This window comes from Rhinolophus sinicus, chromosome 5, assembly GCF_057876585.1.
Source record: "Rhinolophus sinicus isolate RSI-liver-muscle chromosome 5, RSI-T2T, whole genome shotgun sequence".
NCBI classification, from domain to species: Eukaryota; Metazoa; Chordata; class Mammalia; order Chiroptera; family Rhinolophidae; genus Rhinolophus; species Rhinolophus sinicus.
The window spans coordinates 33,574,388-33,592,474 of NC_142505.1; the positions used below are offsets into that span (position 1 = coordinate 33,574,388).

General features: G+C 52.0%; 1 protein-coding gene across 1 annotated transcript in view; it reads right to left on the reverse strand.

Annotated features, from left to right (window-relative positions):
* Nucleotides 1-207: 207 nt before the first annotated feature.
* Nucleotides 208-18,087, reverse strand: part of SLCO2A1 (solute carrier organic anion transporter family member 2A1) — an 81,519-nt gene continuing 63,639 nt past the window's right edge. The window contains exons 6-14 of the mRNA XM_074312861.2: nucleotides 16,551-16,687; nucleotides 14,662-14,740; nucleotides 13,949-14,113; nucleotides 12,845-13,034; nucleotides 11,045-11,210; nucleotides 8,533-8,696; nucleotides 5,791-5,855; nucleotides 3,114-3,237; nucleotides 208-2,230 (exon numbers count right to left, since the gene is read on the reverse strand). Of these exons, the coding sequence (XP_074168962.2) occupies nucleotides 2,110-2,230; nucleotides 3,114-3,237; nucleotides 5,791-5,855; nucleotides 8,533-8,696; nucleotides 11,045-11,210; nucleotides 12,845-13,034; nucleotides 13,949-14,113; nucleotides 14,662-14,740; nucleotides 16,551-16,687 (1,211 nt within the window). The 3' untranslated portion in view covers nucleotides 208-2,109. The remainder of the gene's footprint in view (nucleotides 2,231-3,113; nucleotides 3,238-5,790; nucleotides 5,856-8,532; nucleotides 8,697-11,044; nucleotides 11,211-12,844; nucleotides 13,035-13,948; nucleotides 14,114-14,661; nucleotides 14,741-16,550; nucleotides 16,688-18,087) is intronic.

The following is an 18,087-nucleotide window of genomic DNA, read 5'->3' on the forward strand; positions in this document are numbered from 1 at the left end:
GGGCCTTTGACCTGCAGAACTTCACTGAAGAACAAGAAGTGCCTGCTGCCTGCTCTATACCAGGCTGATGGGGTGAGAGTTATATTATCTCCCATCCCCATGACCATAGGCCCCTGAGGCATGGCACCTCCTCTGGCCAGAAGGTGCAGGTCTATCTGCTCTCTGACAGAGATACACATGACAGTACAAATTCATGACCAACTTACATCAATAGTAAAATTATAATATATTAATAGCAGTATCATAACAGAATAAAGGCTTGGAGGGCAACCAATCTTCCAGAATCTGAAGGTTGGCATTCACTGTTCACGAGCTTAGCTGAAGGCAGTGCCTCCAGAATTTGGTTAAATTGCAGCAAGAGAGACCATGGTTAGTTGCAGGGAATCATTTTCCAAGCAGGGCTAAAACTGGCCCCTGAGGTTGCATGGAGCCTCCCTTCCTGAGAGATCTTCGGAAATAAGGCTGGTGGTTTTAGAAATAAGGCTGCTGTAACAGTGGCTTTCACAAAGACTTCATGGCAGTTTGGCTGCTGACATAAATTTTTTGGCTTACCACCATATGAGGCCTTTCCGGAGGTGGCTTCTGGTATGCTTCTGGAGGGAGCTTCCAAGAGGGGTGGCACTCAAGAGATCCCATGGGGCAATGACCAGTACCTTGCTGCTCCAGAGGACATGATACAGCCAGGTCTCTGTCTGGCAAAGGGCCAGGGCCAGGGTCAGTCTGGTAGGACATGATGTCAAGATCCCATTGACAATCTCTGGGCCCTTGCTGTGCCTCCCCGGCCCCCTCCATTGCCCACCGAGCACACTCTGGGAGGAGGTGCTAGTGTAGATGGAAGGTGGGGAGGTGGGTCTCAGAGAAGCTCAGTAGAGAACCATGTACTAGCACTGCCTTGCACAAAGTCAGTCTGTAATAAATGTATTTGTAAATGAAAGGCCTCCTTTGCTGGCTTCTAACTCTGAACCTCTACCACACAGCTTCAGTGTCTCTCAATCCAGGCCCACAGAAGGCACCCACTTCTGGGCGCAGAGAGAAGAGGCTGAGAAAATGTTGATGAATTCAAGCATGTTTGAAACCAGGACAGTCAAACTTCTATTTTGTGGGCTGCAGCTCAGCATCCAGCTTGGTGACATTTGACCTTCCCTCGGCTTCCACAATTGCTTTGCTGACATTGGGATGCCTCTCTTTACTGGGCAGCATACAGGCTGAAGTCCAGACAGGGAACCACATATGAAGCCACCTCATCTGCCCCCAGGGAAAGTTGGGGAGGGTCTTCCCATCACTCTGAGATGAGGAGTCTTGTCCCACATTGTGGGGGTGGGAGGTTGGGCACGATGGTCATGTTACAGCTTTAGCCAGGTCTTCACCACAGTGTGGCTTTTTCAGTTTGAAATATACCACCAGAAAGATAGAGATAAAGATGCACAGACACATGTACAGAAGGGTCTAGAATTAATGTGAACAGCATTTGGATGACCCATCCCTGCTCTGGTGCCTGAGTGTGAGTAACTGACAGGGGATCAGCTGGCCATACTTCCCAACATGGCAGCTTCCAAACTGGCCTCTTGGGGCAGAAAGCCAGGATCTGAGAGGAGGGGAGCCAGCCCCTCTTGGGATTTATGCTGATGCTGAACCCAGATGCCGCGGTGGCTACTACAGCCAGGCTCCCCCACCCCCATCCTGATCGTGGCCATTAATAACAGCACCCCTTCCCTTCTTCCTCTGGGCAGATATCCCTTTTCTCTACCCACTTAGGAAACCACCCCCCACAGGGCTGGTAAGGGGCAGGGGCTGCCTCAGGGGGCATCCTTGCTGGAGGACTCAGCACTGAGGAAAGCCTGGGCATGTGGGGGCCCCTCCCAAGGGGGCAGGGAAGACCCGGACCTCCAGCTCTGTGTCCACTCAGCCCAGGGACTCAGTGGCCCTAAGGAACCCTGTGGAGGGGCCTTGGCCTTTGGAAGGAGGAAGGGAAGGCGATTGGTGATTGGAGTTGTCTTTCTTATTTAAAAAACAAAAGGAAAGGACGTGTTAACATTAGTAAATCGAGGCCGGTGGGGGAGGGGGGCAGGCCCATTCTCCAGCGGAGTGGCCCCGGGCCCCGGGGCGGGGTCAGATGAGGCCGGCAGCCTTCTCCTGCACATTGTACTCCTTGTTCTTCTTCACCCGCCAGCTGATGAAGAAGAGCAGCAGGGTGCCCAGAGCCTTGTAGCCCACCTGCAGGCCCAGGTACCTGTGAGGCAGGGGGACACAGGACTGGTGAGGGCGTGAGGAGGCCCAGGGGCTCGTGTCCTAGGGCCACAGCCACCAGGAAGAGCAGCATTATTCTCACAGCTGCCCGGGGAATATGTTGTCACCACTCAGGTAAGGACCTGTCACCACCCAGACAGGGAACACTTGCCTCATTCCTTTGACTCATTCACAAGGGCACAAGCCTCCCAGGAAGTACACAGGGACCAGGCATGGGACTCCTAATCCAGTGGTCCTCGTCCTTGCCCTGGCGCCCCCAGTGGCCAAAGGCAACACTGCAGCCAGAAGGAGAAGGGCACCTTCTCACTGCCCTCTTGGTCCAGCCCTCTCCTGGCCTTCTGTGCCACTCACATCATTCCCAGCCCCCATCCAGCCCCCTCAAACCTACTTTCCCCGCTGTTTCTTGTCTGTGTGATGAGGGCAACAGGTGAGGTCGCTGGAAGGCGTGCAGAAGTCAGTGTCACTACAGCTAGGCTCAGACCCACTGAGGCAGGTTGGGCCAGCTTGCCCTTGACCTCTGCTAGGAGCCATGATGGGGCCACCTCTTTCGGAGCCGTGGGAGGCTGGCCTGGCATCATCATTCCACAGCCATGGCCTCTCCCTCGAACTTCAGCCATCCCCTTTCCCTTTGACCTACTTCTTTCTGGGGCTGTCCCTCTAAAGGGCCTGTGGGTACCGCCGATTGGGGCCATCTCAGGGCATTTCCGGGGTCTTGTTACGTGGATGGCTCTCTGTGAGCCCCGCACCCCTCCAGTCCTCTCCCTTGGAAGCCTGACAGCCCCCACAGCAGCCACCAGAGCAGAGGACTGCCCTTTGCTCAGACGTGGGGCCTGGCGTCCTTGATACATGGCATGCTGGGTCCTCACCTGTTTCGGAGAGCGTCATTGTCATAGTAGGCACAGGCCCCTCGCCTCCCTGAGCACTGATAGTTCCACCGGATGCAGGAATAGTCGATGGTGAGGCCGTAGAGGGCGGGAGATGGCAGCCACGCTGGCATTAGCGGGAAGAGAGTTCAGAGAGCTCACGTCACGTGGAGATGCAGGCAGAGGTGCCTGGCAGGGAGGGGAGCCAGGTCTCCCAGCACCCCTGCAGGGCACAGGTATGAGAACAGCTCTGCCCTGCCCCTGGGCATCACAGTGACTTTGGGAAGCAGAATAGCTTTCTGTGAAGCCTGAGTTCCCCTTTCACTGGAGCTTAGAGGAGAAAACAGACCTGACCCATCCCTGCAGGGCACAGTGAGTCACAGAGATCACCTTGATGCCAGTGCACAGATGACATAGTTCCCACATTTGGGATTGGACCCAAGTGGAAATATGCTGACCTCCACTGCGTGGCAGGAGGGTCTTAGGGTGGGTGGGTGCCCTCATTTTAATGAGGAGGAAGATGCATTTGGTGAGCTCAACATCAAGTAGCTAAGAGGGGTCAGGGCTGGACTTTGAACCCTAATTTACCAAGGTTCGAATCCCATGTTCTGCCACTACACCAAGCTGCCCTGCTGCTCAGACAGCACCCCCAGAAGAACCCCAACACCCTGGCTGCTTAGAGCCTCTGCCCCAGATCCCCTGAGCTTCCTCGAAGCTGAGTGGTGAGACCTGGTCCAGCAGGGGCTATGCCTTAGCCTTGTTCAATATTCCAATGGCCCTTGGATTGTTAACTAGAGTCCTACACAGTGATTGGACTAGGGAGGGGTCCACCTGGTATCCGCACCCAGGCCAGGCCAGGCCGTCCCATTCGCAGAACCACTGTGCTGAGAACAGCCTCTCAGACTCTGTTCAAGGCCCTGTCAGAAGCTGCTTCCCCAGGAAAGGAAGAGGCCAGCTTCTGCTTGTGGCTCCACCCATAAGCAGGAACCTTCCAGAACCACCCTGTCTCCTCAGACCCTGCTCATTCCCTAGTCTCCAGGTGAACGGGAGATTGAAACTGACCATAAAGACTGACCTCCAATGATGTTCCCTAAATAGAAATGAAGTCCAGAAAAATTTTTAACCAAGTCCCAGTGGGTAATTCTAAACTTGTTGGGGTTTATAAATATGAAGTCCTTTTTCCTACCCCAGAGTGGAATTGCGTTCTTGGAATAGATAAATGGAATCCCTCCATGCCTCAGTTTTCTAATGTGGCCCCACATTGAGTTATCTGAGCTCAAAAGAAAAAACAAAGGCAGCTGGTGCTTTGAGCAGCGGGAGGCAGCCTTTCCAGGTGGCTGGGAGAGGCAGGGCAGGGTTCTTTGAGCCCTCCTCCCTGCTGGGTGGGTTTGGCGGAATGCAGGATTTCCTTCTCAGAGGAGGTTTCAGAGCAAGTCATATACGAGTTATAAATGAAAACAAGGAGCTGTGATGACGACAGCACCTCTGCCACCAGGACACGATGGATCCCACTGCCTTGTGTCATCTGTGCTTGTAATTCAGACCCAGAGGAGCAAGGTCTGCATGGGCTCTACAGGGGCAAGAGGAGCAAGTGGCCCGAGGCCAAGAAATCCCATTGCAGCTGGTTCATTCTTTATCATCTGAACACCTCACCTAACCTCAGCTGGAGAGGGCCCTGCAAAGCCTCCCGGGAGCTCAGCAGGCCCAGGAGGTCACATCACCAACACACCCCAGAATGGTAATGGAAGATGCCATAGGGCCAAATGCGGACCTGGCTCCTGGATAATGATGCACAGTGGGCTTGGTAGGAAGTTCAGCGTTTGAGGTCAGAAAGTACACCTCGATAGTAACTGAAGTCCCTGCACACTGCAATTGTCATACTCCCCACTGCAGTGCGCACCCACTAGGTCCTCCATAAACACGGCCTCAGTTAAATCCAGTCCCTTTACTTCATTTACCTGTCACTGCAAGGGTTTCCATATTCGTGCCTTGTGTTTATCTAGTACTTAGATGTATCCAGAAGGGAATTTCCAGCATAAGCAGTCTGGCAAAGAGCCTGCAATGTGCCAGCTAGGCCCACTCATGTCCCCACTCCCAATCTATGCACCCAGGGAGGGCTGGCGTGCCCTGCTTTCTGCAGGCAGCTCGTCCTCCCATGGGCACTATTTGATCACATATGCACAGCTCCATTCCTCTGAAGGCTTTGGGCTGCTTGAGGACAGGTAGGGTGTGCTGTCACAGGGCCCCGCAAGCATGGGAAAACATTTGCTGAATGGTGATAGGAGGAGTGAATTTTGTAAAATGGGAGGGAAGCCAGGGCTGGGCTCAGCTGCCATTCTGGTTGGGACAGGGACGCATGGTTTTGTTCCTACAGTGAGTTCTTGGAGAGAGATTAAAAATACCTGCCTTCAATTCTCTATTAGGTATTCTCAGCTGTGCCTGCTTTTCATTTTTCTTACATAATTTAATTTGGAATTAACACCACAGGCGGAATCTTTTCTAAGCACAAGTAATGGGGAAATTGCCCATATAGGGTTTTGGCATTTGGGGTTGTGTTGATTGTGCAAAGGTTCTCTTTACAACAGAGATGAGAGAGGGCTTTCCCCACCCCTGCCCTGCATCCCACCACCCTCGATGTCCTGGGGCCACTCCTCAGGAAGGGGGTGCCTTTGACACTTACCCAGCAAGCGCATCAGCAAGAACTGTACCCCAATGGCAAATGACTTTTCTTCCTGGTTCACCACACTGAAAAGGAAAACAGGAACTCAGCAGCCGGAGGACTCGGAGTTGTGCCTTCCCTCAGTCAGGGGCAGCCAGCCTCAGTCAGACCTGCCCTCAAGCAGTTTGACGTGCCACCTGGCTGGTTGAATTCACCTCAGCCCAGGACTTCTGTCATTTATATCAGGTTCCCAAAGCATGATGGCTGAACCAGCAGCATCAGCATCCCCTGGGAACTTATCAGAAATGCAGAAGAAACGCAGACCCTACCTCAGACCTAAGGACAGATATGCTGGGGGTGGGGCCCATCTATGTCGTAAGAAGCCCTCCAGGAGATTCCAGTGCACACTCAAGTTTGAGGACCACTGGTCTCTGTGATTTTCAGAGCCCCTTTCAAGAGGCAGCGGGCTGAAGAGGCTGGGCGCGAAGAGAAGGAAACTCAAGGGTGTGTTTATAGCAGCAGGTCTGAACAACACCCATAGAGTGTTTTATAGTACTAAAAGGCAGCCCTGATGCAAAGTGTAATTAGGGCCCCTAGGCTGTAGGTGTCTGTGTGCAATTAAAAGAATCCACTACCTAGGGCTAGCTTTGTGGGCGTGCGACCTGTGCAGCCTCACAGGGCCCCACTCTCAGAAAGGCCCCGCGTTTCATTTAATGCTGTCCTGTGGCTGTCTTGAAATTCTTAACAGTTTTCGAGCCAGAGCCTGGCATTTTCCTTTTGCACTGGGTCCTGCAAATTATGCAGCCAGCCCTGCCCCTGCCCTTTTTCCTGCAAGAGAGGAGAAGTGTTTGGCTGAGGAAGGAGATTCAGAGAGAGAGAGAGGAGGGTCTATCTGCAGGTGGCATTGCCAGGCTCTGCCATCCCAGCGGAGCAAAGAGGGGGGACCTCCCCAAACACAAGGTGGGGAGCCAGAAGCTGGCCAGCAGAGGCACTGGTCTTCTCTGCGCTCTGAGCACACACACTCCGGGGTGGGTGCTTGTTGGGGAAAAGCACTTGGGGCTGAGGAGATAGCAAGGAAGGGAACCGGAAGTCAAGTGGGAAGAGGCCTTCTTCCGGTGTCTCTGAGGGGTGGCCTGGTGAGGGCAATGCTCACTGGGGTGTGACGGGGAAAGAGGCATCCACTGAGACCCCCCCAATGGAAAGTGCCTCAAATCTCAATCTAATGGCTGCTCCCTTCGTGCCTCCAGGTCCCTCCAATGACCCAATCCATGATAGATGCTCCTGTCTTGTCCTTCTCCCCAGGCAGATTCCCTCGGTTCTCAACCAAATGGTACTTGGGTACCTCAGTTTGGCTTCTGATGAGGATCTTCAGTCCTGTCTGATTTCTGCTCCCTTCTACCTTGAATTAATGCTGGTTTTTGGAGATTCTCCTTCCACCTTTTCAGCAAAACTTCACTCCCAGCCTGTATTCCCCTGCCTCGTTGGGGGCCAGGACTGATATAATCATGCCTGGGTTTCCTACCAAGTCATCTTTCAGCCTCACCTCCTTCAGACTAAATAGCATCCATTCTTTCATCTTTCCCAGTAGGATTTAGCTGTAATCCATTTGGGGAATCCTGGGGCCTCTTCTCCAGTTTCACTCCAACCACTGACCAGACTTGGAAGGGAGAGGTTTTCTAGAAAAAGCCATCCTGTGGTTTAAATTATGCCTTTCCTCCACTATGTTCCCATCTCTGGGGCTTGACAGAAGTCCTCTGGGAGGTGATCTGACAGAGATTGCCCCCCGCCCCCCACAATGCTCACATACCCCACTCCATGAAATTTCTTTATCCTGTTTCCTTTTGCTGTCATGGCCACCCACAGATCTTTCTCAGGGTCAGAGGGTCCGGCATGGTCCATCAGACTTGGGGTGCAAGAAGGGCACCCCACTCAAGGGCCTCAGCATGCACAGTATGAGGAGTGGTAAAGAAGAGGGTGACGATGGTGTGAGAGGGATGACACCCTGGGCTCTGAGCATGTCTGCACGTTTTTGTGGAGCACAGGGTATGCAAATCCTGTGTTTTTCCCTTTCTGCTTGTGATGGGTGAGGAAAGGAGGAAGGGAGGCAGCGGATGGGTTAGGTGAACTTGATTGAAATGTTGTTTTCTCCGCTTCAGAGGGTGAGGTGAAGGGAGGGTCATTCCCTGTCAAACCTTCAGAAGCACTTCAGGGATCCCTGTAATGGGACACCTCTCCTCCCTCCTGCCTTGGCCTGTCTCTCCCTTCTGACCTGAGAACTTAGTCCTGGCTCCTAGCGCACTGGGCTTTTCTCATTTTCATCCTTTCCCATAGCCCTCATTCTGCTTCTGGAACTTCCCTATTCTCTGTCCTCGATTTCGTGCATTCAACTGAGTTCTCCAGAACCTCTCAGTTCTTTTAGGATTTAAAAATAAGTAAATAAATCCACAGGCATTTCCACAGCATGGAGCCAGGCAGTCTGGTTTCATCACGTGGCTCTGCCCTCCTGGGCTAGTGGTCTCCCAAGTGCAGAATGGAGGTGCTAACAAGGCTGTGGAAGGGGGGATGCAGTGAGGTGCTCCACACAGAGCCTGGCATGGTGGGGGGGCAGCACTGTTGCATCAGGGTCATCTCCCCCTATCACCCAGGTGAGAATATTGCACCCTTGCATTCAAAGGACTCTGAGGACCAGAAAAGGAAGAAGAGATGAGAAGTGAGCAGCTGGGTGCAAAGCGAAGGGAAACGTGGGGAAGGAAGCGCACTCACCGCAGAACCATCATGTAGAGGGGGTTGTGGGAAATACAGGCGATGAGGGCCACGAAGGAGATGAGGAAGATGGATGGGAGCAGGAAGTGGGCACAGGGGATGGGGCACGACCCTGTCTTGGCTGAAGCAGAGCCCCCGGTCACACAGCTGCAGTTCAAATAGACCTTGAAAAGGAGAGGGAGGAGAAAGGGGAAAACTGCGGTGATTACTTCATTTGCACACACTTCAAATGCCTGCGCCAGCTCTTGCCAGACAGTCCCTCAGGTTTCAAGCCCTCTGCCCTCTGAGTTCCCTGGGGAGCTGGGTGAGGCTGGATTTGGAGGCTGGAGAGGACATCAGTTGAGGGTTTCAAGGTGCCCTGTGGGCCCCTCTCTGACCAGTGTTTGGGCAATAGAAGCCATCTTCACTAAAAGCATTCATCCAGCGGGGGCTGGGCACCTCCAGCCCTTAGACCCACAGCAGGACATACAGGATTCCACTGCCAGTCAAGGACCACCCATCTTGGGACCAGGGGCTGGAAAAGCTGTCCTCTGGGCCAGGCCACCCAGCAGCAATGGTTTTGTGGGTTGTTGTTCTTGCTGTTTGTGTGTTTACTGCAGGGAGGGGAAGGAGGGTATACATACGAGTAGGAGACAACAGTGAAAACAATTGAATCCACTGAGCTTCCGGTCTGAGAGGAATCCCTCCTGTCTGTAAAGGCCTCTAGAGAAGGAGGTGCCTGTCTCAAGTCTGCAAGTCCATATGGCTCAATACTGCTGTACAGTATTGGTGGTCACTGCCACTGCCTGTGTCATGTGGTTTTCACCTTCCCTCTTGCAGTGTCTGATGGAGTAGCCTATGACCATTTAAGTGTCAAAGCAGTTATAAGGCCAGGATCAGAACAAATGAGCTAGTATGCTTCCTTCTACTAGACAGCAGGAACTATGCACCCTCTTTATTTTGGCTGCTAGGGAGCTCAGAAATAAGTTACATACAATATGGCTGCTACTTCCCTCAGTCTGGATTTTTTAAACACAGATTGTTTTCCCCTTATAATTTACTATTTTTTCTTGATATTATGATAATGGATGGTTCATGCTGTTTTTGGAAATTTGTCAAGATTTTTTTCTGAAAGTAGGTGAGTCAGAGATAAGTAAATACGCATAAAGATAAGAAAACCACAGAAGTCATCACATACGCCTTCGATTAGAAGGCAAGTGGAGACAGCATCTTGTCCAAGCTTCTTGTCTTCCCTTTGCCTGAGACCCACGCTCCTCTGCCCACAGAGTGGCTGTGGAAGCAGCCTTGCCCTGTCCTCTGAGAGGAGGATGGTAAGTGGGGGCTAGCCTGGCCCATGCCCTCCACACAATGCCCTTAAGGGAATGAGGTGTATTCCTCTCCTTAGGGGAACTACGCAGATTTCCCACTGCTCGTAGGAAAAAGAACACCCACCCAACTCCTAAACCTGGCTTGCCTGGCTGTGGTCCCTGTCCGCTCCCTGGCACAGCTGGGTGTGATAACCTTCCTCAGGGCCAACCCTGACCTCCTCTCTTCTCTCCTATGCCCAGCTCGTTCACTCCCTGGGGGCTGCGCTTGCCGTTCCTCTGGCTGGAATGCTTCACTCCCAGGTCTTCAGAGGGGTTTCCTCTGGTTGCTGAGTTCTAAGTCACCTCCTCAGGGATGCCCCCAGGCAATCGCTGTCCATTAACTCTCTTGATGGCATGGGTTACTTCTTTCTAAAACTATCTTTTGCATGTATTTGATAGAATACAAACTCTACGAGGGCAGGGACCATGTCTGACGGGTTCGTCACTGAATCCTCAGCACCCATGGCTGTGCCAGATATCCACTAAGTATCTAGTAAATAACTGAACAAGAGACTCAAGTGGTTTGCTGCTGACTGATTCTAGAAGGTCAGGAGCCAGAGGGCCAATAGGACCTCAACAAGTTAGTATAGTAAACATGGGCTGCATGAGTGGAAGGCTGGTGGCTAGGAGGTACGTGACCTTGAACAGATGTGCCCCCAGGCTGAGAGAGGGTCCTGAGTCCTAGACTCAGATCTGTCCCTAAATAACTGCGTGACTTCCGGCCAGTTTGTGGCCACACCTGGGAGCTGAGGGGATGATCTCAATGCCCTTGATCACCACTTCCAGCTCTACATCCCGGAGGACCCCCTGCCCTTGACTTATCTTGGCCTGTCCCTGTGGCGTTACAGCACAGCCAGGATGCAGGGCCCAAAGATGCCCGTTAGGATCCATGAGGATGAGACTAGAAAGCCTCAACTGAAGGAGTGCTTGGGCTGGTCTCTTCTCCTAACCTCAGGAATGTGCATTTGTTGAACATCAGCCAGTCTTTAATTGACTTTGGGCTGTAGGCATCTGGTCATGACCTTAGGGGAGGGGAAGGTGAAGAGACGGCAGGGGTGGTCCAGAGGCCAGGATTCGGGGCATGAGGATGGTGTGGGTGGCGCCCTGCCCATTTGGAGCCTCAGAGTGCTCTGCGAGGGCACACCCTGAGCGCCAGGACCCCTTACCCGTTGCTTGGAGGTGACAGAGCTGATATTGACGTGGCTGCAGCCGGCATGGCACGGGGAGAGGTACTCTACCCCATTGTCTCCACAGACCGGGTGGAAGATGGAATCCGGGCACGAGCAGTCCCTGCGGCAGGCAGGAGGCTGAGGATGTATAGAACTTGATGTGCTGCCAGCAAAACAGGAAACGTGGACTCAAACAAAGCAAGACCAAAGAAAAATCTCTGCAGCGCAGTGTGAGCTCCCGCCTGGTTAGTGTGCGGGTGCGTCTCTGTTTGTCTTGGGCCAATGCCACCATGGGATCTGAATTACGCCGCCTGGGGTGAGCGGGGAATTGGCTGCTGGTTAGTGCTCATGACACCTCTCTGTTTCTTCTGCCACTAGGAGCCCAAACCCACCAATTCCTAGTCAGCAAAGCCCCCACTGCAGGAGAGGTCAAGACAAACAACCAATCAGGACTCTCATAAGAGAGATGGCAGATGCTACACAGAAGTCACAAGCAATGTTTCCCTTCCCTTCTCTTCCGCCTGGGCTCAGGCTGAGGGATAGGCTGGGGTCCCTTGAGGCAATGTGGAGTCTAGAAGGCTCCTGTCTCTGGGTCTATGCATACATTGCCCAGATCCCTCCATCCCCTTGAGCTTCAACCAAGCGGATTTCACCGGCTGACCTCACCATTCCCACCATCCCCCATATCTGATATTGATCTTTTGTGAGAGGGTTGGAATAGGGTTGACAAACTACAGTCCAGAGCTTTGCTAAAATAATTATACTAATGATAGTTAACATTAACGGGGCATCTCCTACGTGCCAGGCACTGTGCCCAAGGGCTTTTCATGTGATTATGCCCCGTTTATGGATGAGAACATTGCAGATTAGATAAGTTAAGTAACTTTCCCCACCTAGTAAGAGCGGTGCCAGAACTGGAACCTCATCTGATGACAAAGCCCTGTGCTAAATTCCTAGCGAAAGCCACCAAAAAGCCCAAAGCCTTCGCAGCTTCGCTCCACCCATTGTCAGCCTGCAGAAGAACAATATAAACTGGGAATAGGTGTTCCCATCCCGAGCAACCCTCTCTTCCCAAGTACCCCTTCTCTCCATCACCCACCAAAGACAGAAGAGGTTATTTTAGAGAGAAAACACCACGGCTGTAAGGTACCGCAACTCCAAATGTTAACCTCATTAGGCAAAATTTAAAAGAAAAGGTGGGTGAAAGGTAGGACCCAGAAAAAAATTAAATGCTCCCTGCTCAGCATCCTCCCCTCACAGACCTCAAAAGCTCTTCCTGAACATAAAACCAGACTTAAAACTTAGAACCCTGTTGCTTTATGCAAACCGACAGGTATACTTTCCCTGCCCTCTTCCTCACCTGACCTAATTTTTCAAGTCTGCCATCACTTTCATTGTTCTTTTCCAGATCTTCTCGAGTCTCCTTCTCTCATCTTTCTTCAGCAGCTCAATGAGACTCTGTAATTCTAGTTGGCATGGAGCTGATGCTAAACATAGCTTATTTCCTGGTTTGTGAGGGTCACAGCTCCACAGATTCATCCTGAAACCAAACTAATTCGTCTTTGGGGCTACTTGAAAAATAGAACCATCATCCTGATTGCTCGTGGCCCACTAAGACCCTCTGATTTCTTCTCATAATGAAGCATGCTATTCAAGACCTGATTTTCTAAGTTGCCACATAAGAGATTAGTGAAAAGGAGAGAAGAGAGTTGAGGAAGCAGACAGGAAGACATGTGAGAGCCAGATCCAGGCTCTGGCCTTAGCAAAGGGTATCTTCTCACCCCTCATTCCCATTACCTGGGCGGGTAGACCTCTGCCACAGCTGGGGTGGGGCATCCCATGAAGAAGAGAGGGGCACAGAGGATCATAGAGATGGTGATGATGCTGGCAGCCACCCGGGGAATGGTTTGTAGAGAGAAAACAAAACGCTTCATGAGGATTCCTCCAAACAGCATCCCCAAGGCCGCAGCGGGGAGGTTCACAGCACCTGTAGAGAGAGAGGCTGGTCTGTGTGCACAGGACTGGGGTGTATGTGGGCCCGGATACAGAACTGGCTTCCTGGGAATACTTGATATGTTTCATTGCAATAGTAGTATCTGACATTAACTGAACATGTACTGGTTTCCAGGCACACTTACAGAGTTCGCTGTAGAGCACTGCCCTGCCTGTGCAAAGAATAAAGAAAGAAACGGGGTCCTTGCAAGTAGAGGTGTGTGGGTTGACTGTGCATTTATTAAGCACCTTCATTACCTAGCCCCTCATTGCATCCTTACTGTGACCACACTGGGTTAGCAAGACACTGGTGGTGCCCTCTGCCTCATGTGCTAGTCTGAGGCTGAAGCTAGAAGGGGTAGGGTCACAGCCAACGGCCACATAAGAGGTCAGAGGTCATGCCCTGACCACCTTGCCACATCCATGTGGTCAAGCTCCCCTGTGGATTGGGCCCAGTGATTCACTCGGGTACTTAGTGAGACCACATCAGTACTTCTCAACCTCAGTGGCAAAAACCCTGATGCTGGGCCCTACTCTGCTTTCACTGATGGAGGGTGGGGCCTGGGCATCTGTATTTTTCAGAGCTCTCCAAGGGAGCCTAAAGTGCAGCTAGGGTTGAGAATCACCGGGTCACATACTCCTTACCTAAGCAAACGTATTCAAGTCCTTGAGAAGGAGGAACAAAGCCAGGAGGTATTTTACCTAACTCCAAATTCAATCCTCTCTCTTTCCTCTGTTGCCCCTGACTGGAATGATAGGAGCCCCAGAAATCTGCCAAGAACATTCTAGATTGACAACCAGGAAAAAGGTCCTCAAAATTCTCTCTCCTGGGCAAGTCCTCCTCTGGCTCCCGTCTGTCTTGAGTCTGGCCTCGCCCATCCCCAGCTCCTGCAGTCCCTCGGGACTCACCGATAAGGAAGTTGGCATAGGCCGCGGAGGCGCCATACTGCTTCTCCAGGAACTTATTGAGAAAGGTGGAGAGGCCGGCAATGACGGAGGAGAAGGTGCACTGGGCCAGGACCACCAGCATGAAGAGTGGGTTCATCAGGAGCCTCAGGAAGATGCGGGGAAACCCTGCAAACACACCGCTGTCAGGGGCCAGGCCTTCAAGGGTCACCACGGGCTACTGTGAGACTGGCCACTGCCCTTCCTCCTCCTTCCAGGCAGAGCTCTTCTCTTCCTCAGGGCAGAATCTGAGGTGCCAAGGTGTTCAGTGGCCAGTCCAGAGGCACATAGCCACTCGGACCCCTACTCAATCTGCTCATGGGCTAAATAAAATGAGAGTGTGCCTGGAAGAAATCAGGTGGAGGCCGGCTAGAAATAAGACTAACAGTGGGAACATTCTCCTCACATGACAGCCACCTCCACATGAAGGGAAGAGAGAAAAGAATATGGGGGCCAGACTATGAGGGTGGGGTCCACTCTGCTTGAACGTGGGTCTTCTGGAACCCACAAAGAAGCAGTCACCAGGACCCCTGGCAGAACCTCTCCTGAGAGATGAGCCAATTATAGACCACATGCTTTTACTGCCCCTTGCCACACACAGTACCACCTGGGCTTGGGTACCCCCTGAGACACCCCGCCAAGCCAGCCCATCCAGGGCTTTGATTTAAGTCAGTTACGTTTAATGAAATCCACCAGGGAGCCTCTTGGCTTGACCTCCTTCATCTTCCTCGCCTCGTCCTCTATGGCAGGAGACCTCTGGAGGCAGCAAAGGGAGTGCGTGTTAATGCCCGTGCTCTCTGCAGCCACCTCTCCTGGGCTCTTGACCCTTCTAGCCTCAGTGGCTCAGGGCTGGGCAGCAGTGAGCTGCCCCAGCTGTGAGTGGGAGAGCATCCAGAGAATGCTCTCTCGAAGCGAACCACACGTGCATGTCAGTGAGCCGAGTGCTTGCAATGCAATGCAATTCTAGTAATGCAATTCCCATCACACCTCTGGGCATATGATTTCGTATCTAACTTTCCCATGACTGATGCCAAAAGGTGTCTGACTAGATATCATCCCTTGCCTGTCCGGCATGGCGACATTTCTTCCCTGTCCTCAGATTCCAGGGGCTGCTGGCTTCCAGGACACTTGTAGTCTAGAATGATCTCTGTTTCCAGCTCTCTCTTTCTAGTTCCTCTACGGAGTCTCTGCTTCCTTCTGGGCCCAGAGTTGAATCCTGCTCAAGGCTCTGTCCTGGCCCTTTGCCCACACTTTCTCTGCACAACACCTCAGTGAACGCGCCTACCTCTTCTGAACTTGGCAGCTGCAGCCCTGAACCACACGCAGAGGCAAGGCCCCTGAGCTCTGCCACTTAGGATCCTCCAGGGGAACGCATCACCGGGCACAGGAGCTCCCATTCATCGAGCGCTTACTCCATGGTGGGCGCTGTGCCTAGCGTTCCACGTGTATTGTCCCATTCCTCACAACCTTCTTCTGAGATACATACTCTATCTCCAGTATTTTAAGGTAGAGGAAACTTAGGAACAAGGAAACTTGCCTAAGATCACCAGCTAGTTTATAAGTAGCAGAGCTGGATTCAAATGTTTGACCCCAAATCCACCATGACATGCTGTGAACCTCTGAATTTTTCCCCAAGACAAGCGCAGACCCTCCTACCCATGTCCCTCCTCCCACAGCTGGACCTAGCTCTCATACACCTCATTGCCCCACATCTAGCTCTGCCTCTGGCTCAAACCCTTGGTGCTAACTGTAGCCCCACTTCTTCTCCAATCCAGCTCACAGCTGAGTCCTTCTCTAAGAACACCTCCTCCAAGAATGTCTATCGCTGCCCTTGCCTCAGCTGTCACAGCGATTGCCCTGGCCCCCAGCGGCATCCCCCATCCCTACCCTGTCCTCTTCAGATTCCCAGCCTTCCTTCCTTACTGATTCCCCAACCTCAATCCAGCTGCCATATTGCCACCTGAGTGGTCACCCCATCACTCAGTGCCCCAGAAATCCACGGGATCAGAACAAAGTGTAGATCCATCAGCCTAATATCAAAACCCCCACCCAGACTTCTTTTCCCTGTTTTTCCTTCTCAGGCTTCCTTGATTTCTTTCCCCAACAGACATGACTGGAAGATGCGTGGAAGGTCAGTCTGCTCCAAGTATGCTCCACTCTCTGCCCGCCCTCACAGTCTTCAGCGCTAGGAAGACCTTCTTACTCAGTCCTTCAGGCTCTGACATGATGGGCCCCCTAAAATGCAAAAGTCAACTGTGCCATGTCACATATTTGGCTTTTATTGCATCTTCACTCTTCATCTCAACTTAAATGAACTCAGTGTTTCCTGAACTACATTCCCTGGATGCTGACATGGGAATAGCACACTGATGAGATACCATCTTTTGGAAATTCACCATCACTCTCACCTCCCAAAGCCTCTGAGAAGTCCTGAGTCATGAGTTTTATTTAAATTTCACCTAGAATTTGCTGAACTTGTTGCAGCTTCTCAGCTCTCTTTATTTTCTACCTTCACCTCCCTTTCTTAAACTCCTAAAGGTAGAGTCACAGGGTCTCGGAACCTTACCTCCACTCCTTTGGACATTGTGCGAGGAAAGAAGAAAAAGGGGAAAGAGGTGAGAACCAAGAAGGCCGAGGAAACGATCAGGCCCAGCCACCAGGCTCCAATCCAGCGGGGGTCTTCGGGGCTCAAGTTAACTAAGGCTGAAGAGGAAGCAAAGGACACAGTGTGTTTCAGATGAATGTATGATCTCACCTTACTGGAAAGAGACCCTCTGATCAGAGGGACTTTCTCCCCACAATGAAGAAGAGGTAAAGCTATGAGCTAGGATCTTGGTCAAGACCACATTCCCTATCTAGGCCATGCTGGTCTGCCCAGAGGACGGAGACCACTGTGAATGAAACAGAGCATCAGAGAATCCCCAGGCTGAAGACATCAGAAACTTGGCCTCACCTTCTTTTATTCCCAACCCTTGGTAATGTCTCTTTCAAGGCTTACCATGGGCCAAACACTAGATCATGTGTTTATGTCTATTGTCCTGCTGGGTTCTCCAAGCAAGTCTACAAGGTAGGAGCTAAGTCCACCCACCTCCAACCAATCCAAAAATTGAGGCTCAGAGAGGTCAACCTTGCCTTGTCCAAGGTTAAGGCTAGTAAGTACCATTTTATTGGTCAGTTTCCTGCCTATGTCTTCCTGGTGTCCAAATCTGTGCTCTTAACCACTGACTGCTACTGCCTCCCAACTGCATCGATCCCTAAGAAAGGAGCCCTCATGATCCTTACAAGCCCAAGGAAACAACCATCAACAGAATGGGCTGCCTGGCCCCCAAAGGTGATGCTTTTTCCTGGCATGTTTCCCATTTGCATCTAAGAATCTGCCATTGTGTTTCTCTTTGTAAAGAAACTATATGGGCATAGAGGGAGGGAGAAGGTAGCAGAATAGCCTCAGCCAAACAATGACAGGCATCCATGGGCACTGTCCCTCGTGGATTGGGAGTTGAGCAATGAAGAGCCAGGAGCCAACACAGAAAGTACTAGCAAAAGGGCAAAGATGGCCTGACCCTGGCTTTGCCCTTTTGTTTGAAGTATAGGCAGATGACACTGTACAGATGACATCATGTTTGATCGTCCCAGGGACAGGAGTCTGTGGGCTCTGGCAGCATGGTCAGGTTTAATGACTGCCCATAAGATTTGTAGACGGGCAGGCTCTGAGCTATGTGCTGGGCACTGGTAGGGGTGCTATTCCTCAGTGTCTGGCTCAGACCTGCCTTTCAGCCACAACTTCTGGCTGGTGGGAATGATTTTTAATACTACCACCAAGACGGGAAGCTGTGGTGGCAACACCTGAGGCCTTGCCCTAGGTCTCAAGGTTTCCTGTTGCAAACTTCTTCAGGGCAGAAAGTGTGTTTTCTTGTGCAGTGTACCTCTCACAGCTTTCAGCATGGGCCCTGGTGAGAGGAGGTGCGTGGTGTGTGCTCCTGGCTGTCCAAGGCACTGTAGGAGTGAGCGCACGAGTGAGAGAGGTGGGAGTGAGTATTTGCCGTTGAAGCTTCCTTCTCTGCCCTGATTGGCTGGGAGCTGGGGGAGGCTGCTTTGTGGAACTG